The sequence below is a fragment of the Xyrauchen texanus genome, chromosome 12 (genome assembly GCF_025860055.1).
Source record: "Xyrauchen texanus isolate HMW12.3.18 chromosome 12, RBS_HiC_50CHRs, whole genome shotgun sequence".
In the NCBI taxonomy this organism is placed as follows: Eukaryota; Metazoa; Chordata; class Actinopteri; order Cypriniformes; family Catostomidae; genus Xyrauchen; species Xyrauchen texanus.
The window spans coordinates 42,957,580-42,970,806 of NC_068287.1; the positions used below are offsets into that span (position 1 = coordinate 42,957,580).

The 13,227-nt window shown below is 41.3% G+C and overlaps 1 protein-coding gene across 7 annotated transcripts in view; it reads left to right on the plus strand.

Moving 5' to 3' along the window:
- Positions 1-13,227, plus strand: part of LOC127653016 (phospholipid phosphatase-related protein type 5-like) — a 33,210-nt gene that overhangs the window by 13,422 nt on the left and 6,561 nt on the right. For 4 of the 7 annotated variants that reach the window (XM_052139498.1, XM_052139493.1, XM_052139494.1 and 1 more), the window contains 4 exons: positions 2,677-2,865; positions 10,624-10,744; positions 11,464-11,714; positions 12,582-12,758. In XM_052139498.1, coding sequence (XP_051995458.1) covers positions 2,677-2,865; positions 10,624-10,744; positions 11,464-11,714; positions 12,582-12,758 — 738 coding nt within the window. Of the gene's footprint in view, positions 1-2,657; positions 2,866-6,597; positions 6,683-10,623; positions 10,745-11,463; positions 11,715-12,581; positions 12,759-13,227 lie in introns of those variants that run through there. The other 3 variants (XM_052139499.1, XM_052139497.1, XM_052139500.1) reach the window with 2 other exon arrangements.

Below are 13,227 nucleotides of genomic sequence, written 5' to 3' on the forward strand. Positions count from 1 at the left end.
ATAAGAGCGTGCTAACACATTCAGAGATTTAAAAACAAATATAAGAATCTTAAAATCGATTCTGTACAGGACTGGCAGCCAACACAAAGAAGCTAAAATAGGGGAAATATGCTCTCGCTTACGAGTGCCCATCAGAAGCCTAGCAGCGGCATTCTGGACTAATTGCAGCCGAGATAATGATGATTGGCTAACAGCAACGTATAAAGAGTTACAGTAATCTAGTCTTACCGAGACAAAGGCATGAATCGCCTTCTCAAAATCACCAAAACAAAAGGCTTCACCTTTACCAATAATCGTAAATGAATTAAACTCTGAGAGCACCTTGGTTTTTCACCACCGGTTTACAAAAAGGGGACAGTTTACCTAGTTTCAAAAAGTCAGGGACATCAGATCCCCCAAACCAAACAATCTCCATTTTACTTTCATTTAGATAAAAAAATAAATGTACAGACACTCAGGCTTTAATGTCATTTAAACCATTCAAAAGTGAATCTAGAGCACTCTTATCATCTACTGAGGCATATAGCTTTGCATGTCATCTGCAAAGCAGTGAACAGAAATACCATGCTTATTAAAAATAAACCCTACGGGCAGCATATAGCGAAAACAATATAGGGCCAAGGATGGACCCTTGTGGAACCCCGCTAGTAAGAGTGGCTGAAGAAGAACAAACCTGACCGATATTGACCGAAAAACTTCCATTTGACAAAAAAGAAGAGCAGTACCCTGAATACCCACCACCTCCTCAAGGCGTGAGATAAGGATCCCATGATGTATAGTATCAAATGCTGCAATAAGGTCTAAAAGCATAAGGATCACAGATTGTCCTGAATCAATTAATAAAAAGATGTCATTACAAAAGAGGAAAACATCAGCGAATCATCTTAAGGAGACAGTGGTATGAAAAGTGCCATACTACAAAGTTTCACTATCATCAGAATAGTATACAAAACAGATTTAAGTGCAACAAGACCGTTTTTTTGAAGACAGAGAGTGAGTCAGCTTCCCGGATTGAGTTGGGACGGTCATTCCACCACCGTGGTATGATGAAACCGAAAGTCCGGGAAAGTGTTTTGGTGCCTCTTTGTTTTGGTACGACAAGGCGACGTTCCTTAGCCGACCGCAGGCTTCTGGTGGGAACGTAGCTCTGCATAAATGTTTTTAGGTATGCTGGAGCAGACCCAGTGACTGTTTTGTATGCCAGCATCAGGGCCTTGAATTTAGTACGTGCATGAACGTGCAGCCAGTGGAGAGAGACAAAGAGTGGTGTAACATGTGCTCTCTTAGGTTCATTAAAGACCAGACGTGCTGCTGCATTCTGGATCATTTGGAGAGGTCTAATAGCACATGCAGGAAGGTCTGCAATGAGAGCGTTACAGTAGTCCAGTCTAGTTATGACAAGGGCCTGAACGAGCAGTTGTGTGGCATGTACAGAGAGGAAGGGTCTTATCTTCCTGATATTGTAGAGTGTAAATCTACATGATTTTGCAGTCTTTGAGATGTGGTCTGTGAAATTTAGCTCATCATCAATGGTTACCCCTAGATTTCTGACCGTTTTGGAAGGTGAAACTGTAGTTGGACCCAGCTGCACGGTGATGTTGTGTTCAACAGCAGGGTTGGCTGGAAAGACCAGGAGTTCAGTCTTGGCTGGGTTGAGTTGAAGGTGGTGTTCCTTCATCCAGGCCGAGATGTCTGCCAGACAGGCAGCGATTCGAGCGGTCACTGTGGTGTCGTTGGGCTGGAAAGACAAGTAGAGTTGCGTGTCATCAGCGTAGCAGTGGTAAGAGAAACCATGTGACTGAATGATGGGTCCCAGTGATGTTGTGTATATGGAGAAGAGAAGTGGCCCAAGCACTGAGCCCTGAGGTACCCCAGTAAGTAACTGATGTGGCTTGGATACGTCCCCTCTCCAGGCTACCTCAAAGGACTTTTCTGAGAGATAGATACAGTGGCACTGATCCTGTTTAAAGACTACTATTAATTATAGGTAGGATACTAGCCCAGTAACGTCAAAAACCTGCTTGAAAAGCCTAGATGGTATCATAGGGACGATTAGTAGACTTTTTTTGAATTTCAGTCAGAAAAAGGAAAGAAACCAGTTCATATTGATTAAAAACGGCAGGACATATAAAAGGGGCTGATGGGTCATAAGCAAAATGCATAATATGTGATCTATTATCAACAATCTTATTTACAAATATTGGATTGATTGATCACAGAGTTAATAGTACTGAATAAAACTAGAGTTTTTCTGTTTTAACGCTATATTTTAAGCGTTTGAAGTGAATGATGGTTTGGAAATGGCTTGAATGAAAGCAGCCTCATTTTAAACCCGCTAATGAGTGTGTTCACACCCTTCCCTGCACCTCATTGTGTTTCACACACATCCAAAATGACACTTGCGTGCACTCACACACACTGCTGAGCTAATTTGTGTCTGCTCGGGCACAAATTCCCGCTGTCGCTCCCCACTGTATCTCTCTGTCTATTTCCCCATTTTCCATTCTGATCTCACTCACTCTCTGTTGCTTTCTAGCTAGAACAGCATGTAACCCTTTCAATATCACGACTCTGGAGTGTCTCTCTCTCTTTTGCCAGATTGCCTGATAACAGAGTGGGCTGTGGTGGTGTGTCTTCTCTTTTGGTGATAAACTGTGGATCATGCTCTATTTTCAGCTCGTGATCATGGCTGGCACCGTTCTCCTGGCGTACTACTTTGAATACACGGACACGTTTCCCGTACACATTCAGGGCTTCTTCTGCTACGATAAGGTGTTCTCCAAACCCTATCCCGGACCGGATGAGACCAGTAATGTGCCACCGGTGCTGGTGTACTGTCTGGTAGCTGCCGTTCCTACCCTAACGGTGAGTGTGGACTGTGTCCTGTCTTCCCCGGGGCTGATACATTTCTATTTGCTGTGGTGTGCTTGTGGGTGGTGAGATTGAACTTTAATATGGATGAATCATCATTCAGATTTACAGTATGACAAAATGTGCATTTTTGTGTGTAAGAGAGTCTAAGCGGGTGAATCTCAACCAATTCGTCAAGAGCATGTCAAGTGATGTTATGTTTAAACAATAATGGCGTGTTTTTTGAACTCTCAAGTACTAATACATTTGTTCTACTGGTTTTAATTTATGCTTAAATGGTCATTTAAAAATGTCAAGTTTATTGTGGAGAGTTTGTATTAAATGTATATTTTGTGTCCATGTCAGTTTCACACATTTTTGAAAAACATTTTACAGCATTTTATACCAAAAAATTATATTACCATAAAATGTAAAGTGGTGTAACCATCAATTATAACGTATAAAATGACTTTCCTTGCACCTTAAATGCACGGAAAGTACACAATGCGAGTGTACACAACTTAATCATCAGCCTAATTTTAAAAAAAGTTTTCAGACATATTTTTTTAAGTAAATAATAATTCATACCAGTGTCGTGAATTTAAGAGTCACGGATATCAGGAAGTTTTCTTAGGTTTTCTCAATTTGACTTGAACAATTTTTATTTTTTGTAATTTTAACTTTAAGTCAGAACATTTTCATAATTTTAGACGTGTATTCCAGTAATTGTTTCATGTGAATTCATTAACTTAGTATTGTGGCAGGGCGGAGGGTGGGGCCGGGTCGTGATCCTACACCCCAGTCCCGTATTAGGCTAATCAAGCCTCCCGAGAGGGATAAAAGTTCGACTGCAGAGGATCGTGCAGGAGAGAGAGATCGTTTACGGACATGTCCGTCATGTGTGTTTGTGTCCTTGTTTTAAGGTGTTTCCAAACAACAGGACTGCATTATAGCTGAACTTAAATATTTTCAGGTTTCAACTTTCAAAATGCAAGTTTCTTTCTTTCTTTAAAGACGATTGGCACTCCCTCCTTTCCATTGATCCCTTTACACATGACGGACATGTCCGTAAACGATCTCTCTCTCCCGCACGATCCTCCGCAGTCGACCTTTATCCCTCTCGGGAGGCTTGATTAGCCTAATACGGGACCGGGTGTGTAGGATCACGGCCCCGCCCTCCGCCCTGCCACAAGTAGATTCAGACAAAATAAACAGTGTCTCATGATTCACCCATAAACAAACTAGACGTATATGTTTGTATTACAGTCGGTAGATTTTATTTTGTTCATGAAGTTTTACCTGTTATTCTTGATGTCATGACTTGTTAAAGTATACACATAGTAATAAATTAAAAATTAAAAAGTAAAGTAATCCATACGACTCCAGTGGTTAAATCCACATTTTCAGAAGTGATATGATAGGTCTGGGTTTATGTGCTTTTCAAAGTTCTGATTTGCATTGTATGGACCTACAGAGCTAAGATATTCTCCTAAAAATCTTCATTTGTGTTCAGCAGAAGTCATACACCTACACCCTGGCAAAGAAAAGTCAAACACATCTGGGATGGCATGAGGGTGATTAAATGATGAGAGAATTTTCATTTTTGGGTGAACTATCCCTTTAATTTTATAGCACTGCTGTTTTTATTTATAATTCATATCAACTGTAATTTCATCTAAATTTATTCTAAATAAGGAAGGTGTAGACAGCTAACTTGATGTAAGTGGATTTTTGTGAGTGATAATTTTACTGGTTACACTATTAATTGGAGGCAACAGATAGTGGAACCACATGGATCTGCCTCCCTCCTTTTCAGAGTCTGCCATATCTGTGTTTGTTTGTGGGCTTGTGTTTTTCGGCAAGTGTATGCAATGGATCCACTCAGCCAACAGTAGATCTGGAAATACAGGTAGTTCACCCAAAAATGAAAATTGTCGTTGTTTACTCACCCTAATGTAGTTCCAAATCTGTATTACTCTATTTTTTCAATTGAACACAAAAGGTGAATTCTTTAGAAGTCTACACCGCCTATGCCGGTCCAACTCTACCTATGCACCTTCCCAAGCCGGATGCAAAAGGAGGAGGTTTGGGCTTAACAAAGAGCACACAGCATATAATGTGCTATTTGGCTAAAAACACGTTAGCTGTCCTGGATCAGATGACTGAATCGGAAATGATGTAGGATGTTGTCCAGCGTCATGGAATGCTAAACCAGTCGTATTAGGATTCAGATCGCTGCAACCAGAGGTGGAAGTCATCCAAATATGGGCAGAGAGGATTGTTCACTCTAATTACATGTGGCCACCACTAGATGATGCCAAGTACATGGCACAGACTCAATGATGACTCAAATGACACAGGATGGAACTGAATGAGATCTCGTTACTCATGCCTGCATGCTTTGGAGAGAGAGAGCATAACATTAGTCATTGTTGTGTTTGCTGGTTTATTGGTTTGGAGAGGATTTACATGGAGATGTATTTGGACACTAGGATAAATTATATTTGTAATGCTATAACTCTTGATTGCTTTATCAACACAATATTTTACTCAGTTACAGGTGACATGATTGAGAACAAAACAAAATAAGTTTGTGGAAGCTACCTTATTTACACCCAGAGATATAGAATGAATTTATCATAATCTATATCATTAAAAATTGGAAACGTTTTCGTTAAAACGATACCAGAAACTTGACCCTGCTTCTCTTTTTTTTCAAGTTATAAGACTTTAATTTTGGTTATGCCACTAAAACAGGAAATGTAAAACAACCTCATAGCTTAAAGGGTTAATTTACCTTTTGTATTTCATGGAAGAACAAAAGTCATACAAGTTTGGAGCAATATGAGGGCAAATTATGACTCATAATTTTGGGCGAACTATTCCTTTAGGAAAAAAGCTTTGCAATAGAAAATAAACAAACAAACAAACAGAATAAAAACACATTGCTGCTACATCTCTTCAAATCGTATTAAGTTAATAACTTTTGGCCACAAACTCCCCAAATCTGGTAAGGTGGCAACCTGAAATTTTGGAAGGATGCTTGTATTCTCATTCATAATTGTTTAGCTGTAGGCACACCTAAAACTTTCATTTCAGTTATATATAATTGCTGATTGAGTTAATTCAAGGTGTATATTGTATCAAACACACCCTAAATATAACCTCTTGGTGCCCCAGAGAGAGGATGTGGTTATGAGTAAGGTGCACGGTGATGCCACCTGGGAGACTGAAGCAGATGGCACTGACTGCTCGAGGGTGTGAAATCACTGGCATTTAAGCATATGTCTGAACTGTGTGGCATGAATGCCCATGTCTAGCCTCAGGCAAGAGTATGTTTATAATCTTCAGAATAAGATGAAATGGGATAAAACAGCACCATAAGGCTGCTAGACTTCTGTTTCATAACACATTATATACAGCATTGCTGAACTTAGATTTTTCAATATTGAGCACAAGAATACAACAGAATATTTAAGCAAATAATTCAACTGCATATATATATATATACACAGTACATATTTCTGAAATAAAACGTTTGCACCATGATGTACCAAATGTGAAATAAAGATGAGCAAAATTAAAACTATCCCTTTAAATTAACATGAAAGCACACAAACGCTTTAAAAAACACATACAGTAAAGTTCTTAACTGACTGTGCGTGTTGATGCAATAATGATGTCACGGTCCGTCAGTCTGTGTCAGCGGTCAGGTGCTAATCCTGGAACATGTGAGGTGAGCACTGAGTCCCTGTCCATCACTGTCTCATCACTGACGTCTCTCTCTGTCTGTCTCTGTCTGATGTTGGGGATTTGATGGCAGTGTTTACTGGTGAGTCACAATGAGGGCAGGGCAATGTACTGTAGCTTTAATAATGACATCTCAATATTTTTCAGCCTTTTAATAATATTCCATATTTATTAAACAGCTCTCTGGAATAATCGATTCCCATTGGTCAATCTGGGCTATAATGCTAAAGGAAATATTCTGGGTTCAATACAGTTTAAGCTCAGCTGACATTTGTGGCATTATGTTGTTGAAAAAAAAATGACTTTTCTATTATGTATTTAAAAAACAAGCAAAAATCTGTGTTCCAGTGAGACACTTACAATGGAGGTGAATGGAGCTAATCAGTAAACGTTAAAATACTCACTGTTTCAAAAGTATAGCCACAAAATGTAAACAATGTGCATGTTAACATGAGTTTAGTCTGATAGAATCACTTACTAACCTTAACATGAATAACTAGAAGTTCATCAGGGGGTTAATAAAGGCCTTGTGAAGCGAAGTGATGAAGAAAAATATCCATATTTATACATTTATACATTTATAAACTATAATCACTGGCTTCCGGTAATGACCATCCAAGCGTTCACGAGAGAGTTGAGTTCCGGCGTATGACGTAGGCGTAGCGTAAGTTCTGGTGAGACATGACGAACGCGGAATCACAGAGGATAGAATAAAACAAAACGCCGGTCACGAATTAGAAGACAAAAACGAGGATTTTTAAAGAAAAATGTCAGAGGATTTCAATATAAGAGAAGAGGAGATTGAGTTTTTTGGCCAGCCCTATCTGTTTGGGCCGGAGTACACCGACCAGGAACTCTGGGAGATGGAGGAGGCTGCAGCAGTGGCACAAACAAAAGAATCTGGTCGACGGAGAGTACTGGAGACTTGGACGGAGAGTACTGGAGACGTGGACGGAAAGTACGGGAGACGTGGACTGAGAGTACTGGAGACGTGGGCGGAGAGTACTGGAGACGTGGACGGAGAGTACTGGAGACTTGGACGGAGAGCACGGGAGACGTGGACTGAGAGTACTGGAGACGTGGAAGGAGATTACTGGAGACGTGGACGGAGAGTACTGGAGACTTGGACGGAGACTACAGGAGACTTGGATGGAGACTACAGGAGACTTGGACGGAGAGCACGGGAGACGTGGACTGAGAGTACTGGAGACGTGGACGGAGAGTACTGGAGACTTGGACGGAGAGTACGGGAGACGTGGACGGAAAGTACGGGAGACGTGGACTGAGAGTACTGGAGACGTGGGCGGAGAGTACTGGAGACGTGGACGGAGAGTACTGGAGACTTGGATGGAGAGCACGGGAGACGTGGACGGAAAGTACGGGAGACGTGGACTGAGAGTACTGGAGACGTGGAAGGAGATTACTGGAGACGTGGACGGAGAGTACTGGAGACTTGGACGAGAGTACTGGAGACGTGGACGGGGACGGAGAGTACGGGAGACGTGGACGGAGAGTACGGGAGACGTGGATGGAGAGGACTGGAGACTTGGACGGAAAGTACTGGAGACTTGGACGGAGCGTATGGGAGACGTGGACGGAGAGTACAGGAGACGTGGATGGAGAGTACGGGAGACGTGGATGGAGAGGACTGGAGACTTGGACGGAAAGTACTGGAGACTTGGACGGAGCGTATGGGAGACGTGGACGGAGAGTACAGGAGACGTGGATGGAGAGCACGGGAGACGTGGACGGAGAGTACTGGAGACGTAGACGGAGAGTACGGGAGACGTGGACGGAGAGTACGGGAGACGTGGGCGGAGAGTACAGGAGACGTGGACGGAGAGTACTGGAGACGTGGACGGAGAGTACTGGAGACGTGGATGGAGAGTACGGGAGACGTGGACGGAGTGTACCGGAGACGTGGACGGAGAGTAAGGGAGACGTGGACGGAGAGTACTGGAGACGTGGACGGAGAGTACGGGAGACGTGGACGGAGAGTACTGGAGACGTGGACGGAGAGTACGGGAGACGTGGACGGAGAGTACGGGAGACGTGGACGGAGAGTACTGGAGATGTGGACGGAGAGTACAGGAGACGTGGACGGAGAGTACTGGAGATGTGGACGGAGAGTACAGGAGACGTGGACGGAGAGTACAGGAGACGTGGACGGAGAGTACTGGAGACGTGGACGGAGAGTACTGGAGACGTGGACGGAGAGTAAGGGAGACGTGGACGGAGAGTACTGGAGACGTGGATGGAGAGTACTGGAGACGTGGACGGAGAGTACAGGAGACGTGGACGGAGAGTACGGGAGACAAGTTGGTGCTCATAGAGGAAATGCCAACAGAGGATGAGAGTGTTTGCTGCCATGAATGGACGATTGGAATGACTGGATAGATGCACAAACGCACCATTTTAAGACTGATACAAATCTACAGTATAGCTAAAACATCTCACTTCTTTTCGCCATTTTCCTTTGCTGTAAATAACGTGTGCTTCTGCATTCATCGCTTCTCACCGGAACTTACGCTACGCCTACGCCATACGCCGGAACTCGACTCTCTTGTGAACGTGCGGACAGCTGTTACCAGAAGCCAGTGATTATAGTTTATATAGTTATCATAATGGATATTTTTCTTATAAAAATGCATTGCTTCGCTTGAGAAGGCCTTTATTAACCCCCCTGGAGCCGTATGGATTACTTTTTTGATGTGCTTTTTTAGGCTTCAAAATCTAAGGTACCATTCACTCCCATTATAAAGCTTGGAAGAGCCAGAATATTTTCTAATATAACTCTAATTGTGTTTGGCTTAAAGAAGAAAGTCATATACACCTAGGATGGCTTGAGGGTGAGTAAATTATGGGATCATTTTCTTGTATTAACTTGTATTGAACTCAGAATATTCCTCCAAAAATCTGAGTGCTTTTTAGCCTTCTGACAACATTTCAAGGCTCTCTAGAATACTCAGTTCTGATTAGTCAATCTAGCCGATATAGCTTTAAAAATGACATCTCAAGATTTTCAGCATTATGTTCAATATTGATAACAGAGCTCTATGGAGTACTTGATTCTGATTGGTCATGTAGTGTTAAACAATTCACTCATTTTCTCTAGTCATCGATTATAAATCCTGCTGATTGACGTCCATCGATCCTGAAATGTGACTTTTAATCCAACAATCATTGTGTTGGCCGATAATGGGTGGTGCTTCGCTCTGCTTCTTTGTCCTGATCATTCTTTCAGGTTTTATTTAGCAATAATGTCCACCTATAAACCCCTTACCTCCCGATATTTATGTATTTATTCATGATTTTGGTGAAATCGCTTAAAAAGAGCTTTATTTTTTCAATCAGTGGAACCATGGTATCAACCAAACACCCATTGCTTTCAATTACATTCAAAATGTTGTTGATCATGTAAAGAAGTAAACTTCAGTAAAAGAATAGTTATAAATAATCACAGCATGTTTTTCCAGACAGTTTTTCATCGAAAAGATCATAAGGCAACATATTTGAAAACATATTTCTCTGTACACAAAAACATCTTCAATTCCAGAGGTTGCTTTATGTATTATTGTTTCGAAATATACCATTTTCTTTTACTATTTGTAGCTCAGAACAGTTTTATGGTTTTACAGTTTTGATATACACATAGAACAGACATGTGTGCGTTCCTCTTACATTGCAAAGCAGATTTAATCGTATTAATGAGCAGTTACTTGTCTTATCCATAACCACGGAGATCAGAAATAACCAGAAATAATTAGCTTGTGTTGTTGGTGTATGATGAAAATGAGTGGTTATCAGGAGCTCGTGATTCATATTCTCAAGGAGGCCGGAAACACATGATTAACAGGAGTAGGCACACATTCCCCAGCACTCGGATGGTAACCAAATGGTGCTACAGCAAATGAACTAAAACCCAAATTGCGGTTGCCAAAGCAATTGGTTTGACAGATTGTTTTAGCATGCTAAATCAGAGCTACTTGCCTGTGTTGATGCATTTGTGTATTTTCTCTGCAGATTTTGGCTGGTGAACTGATGGCATTTTTCATGAGGTCAGAGGTCACGCAGGAGAAGATCATAGTCACCGCAGACTGCTGCTTCTTCAACCCACTTTTGAGACGCATGATACGATTCCTAGGTACTTATCAGAAGTCGATGATATCATGAAGATATTCGTTACATCTGGGGTCCACATCATAGTTCACAATATAAAAGTAACTATTTTATTACAGATGACTTTATAGGAATGTATAAATAAAGCTACACTCAATTTACAGTGGGTGTTAAAAATGATGCATGAAAACATCATTGAAATATCAAGCACCAAAACAAACAAACAAGTAAGCAAAACTTGTGAATGAATGAACGATGAATGATATACTGTCTAAATAAACAGTGTTGGGTTGTGATGGGCATAGTGTAATCTGTATTATGTAATCACATTACAATAATCAAGTACTTGACTATATTAGACTACATTACATTTTTAAAATTGTGTAATCAGGTTTTAGTTACTTTTTAATAGATGATTACATATGGATTACACTGTAAAGCCCTAATGAGTTAGCAGAACTACAAAAATGTGATGTAATCAGATACATACATATTTTTAAGTTTATAAACTCTCAAATTTAAGTTAATAGAACTTATTAGAATTAAGTATTGTCAGCATTAGGTTTACACTGTACATCTCCTATCAGTCTTGATTGATTTCATGTTTACTAATGTCTGAAGTGGTAACTAATCCACTTAAAATGAGATTTTCATCAAAAGAAGCAGTAAGTAATCCAAAAGTAATCATACTACATAATCATTGATGCCCTTGTGTTCTGTTTTGACCTCTGTCCTCTTATTCAGGTGTCTATACCTTTGGCCTGTTCACCACCACCATCTTTGCCAATGCTGGACAGGTGGTGACAGGAAATCAAACGCCTCACTTCCTGTCAGCATGTAGACCGAACTACACAGTGCTGGGCTGCCATTCCAACTTACAATACATCACTGAGCGCAAAGCCTGCACTGGAAACCCACTGATAGTCGCATCTGCACGCAAATCATTTCCCTCTAAAGATGCGGCCCTCAGTGTTTATTCTGCAGTTTATACTGTGGTGAGTTCGAGAAGCAGAAATAAGCATCCTTGTGGATATGCAGAGGTTTATTTGTGGTCTAACACCAATTAATGACAAATACAAAGCAGCAACAGATCTCCAAACCGTCCTACAAAGGCAAAACACAGTAACTACACCAGCACTGAAACTGAAGTGAAAAATGGCTTCAAAGATTAACGATTGTCCATTAAAGTGCTTTCAGTTTTGTCGTTTTGATATTAAGCGAGTAGTATTCGACTTGTCATGTGATCCAAACATGGCCGCCCCCATGAGGGGACCCTCTCCATCTAGAATAAAACAGACTAGAGTCGTTATCTCATGTGAGTACTCATGATTATATACATTGTTTCAAAATTACTATTCTTAAGGGGTAAAAACAAAGTATATAATGCAGAAAACTTACTGAGTGCCCCTTTAATGATTGATAAAATGTCTTACTCTGTTTTCTCTGAATCTGAACATAGCTCAACCAAGCAAGTCTGTCACAGGACAGATCATAGTCGAAAGGGGCTGTTCAGACCAAACGCGTTCCTGCACTAACAAAAAAGATAGATGCAGCGCAGCAACTGGAACAGAATTGTAAAAAGTTGAAGTTTAACTTGATGTGGCAACAAAACCCTGCTGATCACCTGCAAAACTTGACCATAATGGTCCTTCTGGTGAAGCTGGTTGACGTAGGAGGTCATGGTAGTTAAGCTTGTCAAGTAGGATTCCAGCATTACGTGTTGGGGATCAGTGTCCTAGACATAACATATTCTGGTACCAGCTATACTGGTATTTTCAGCAGGTTTCTCAAGCCAAGTAGCAATTTGTCTAATTGTACTGCCTACAGGCTTATTCTTCACCACTGTCTGTCTGTGCTTGCAGATGTACGTGACATTGGTGTTCAGGACTAAAGGGACACGTTTGACCAAACCAACCCTCAGTCTGACTCTGCTGTGTCTGGCCATGCTGGTGGGTGTGGTCAGAGTGGCAGAATATCGCAATCACTGGGCGGACGTCCTCGCTGGATACTTCACCGGTGGAGGCATTGCTGTCTTTCTGGTAAGAGTGTGTGTTGTCTGGGCGTTACAGTGAGTGCTACATAAGCGTCATTTATGGGTGAGTTGTCCCCACTACCTTTTGAAATAGCTTGTGTCTGACTAATTGAAAGAACTAGTCTTCCAACAGGTTGCATATTCATTGCAATAGGCATTACATTTCTTAAACTCTCATCCTCCACATTATGAATCAACTGGTGGACTGTTGCTATCTGCTTTGTCACAGTAATCGTGAAGCTGCGTTCATGATTCGCATCAGAGCGTCAACGCCAGCGTCAAGCGCCACTGCGAACCACATATAAAAAAGTGTTTGCATTCTGCATTTTGGTGATAGTTAAGTCTTGGCGTGCTTCTGTGGTAATTTAAATGTGCCTTCCTAAGGCTGAAAATACATTATATCTATCTCAAGTCCATCTAGACTTGTTTTGTACATCGAAAACCGCTAAGTGGTCCTTTCCCCATTATTTGATCAC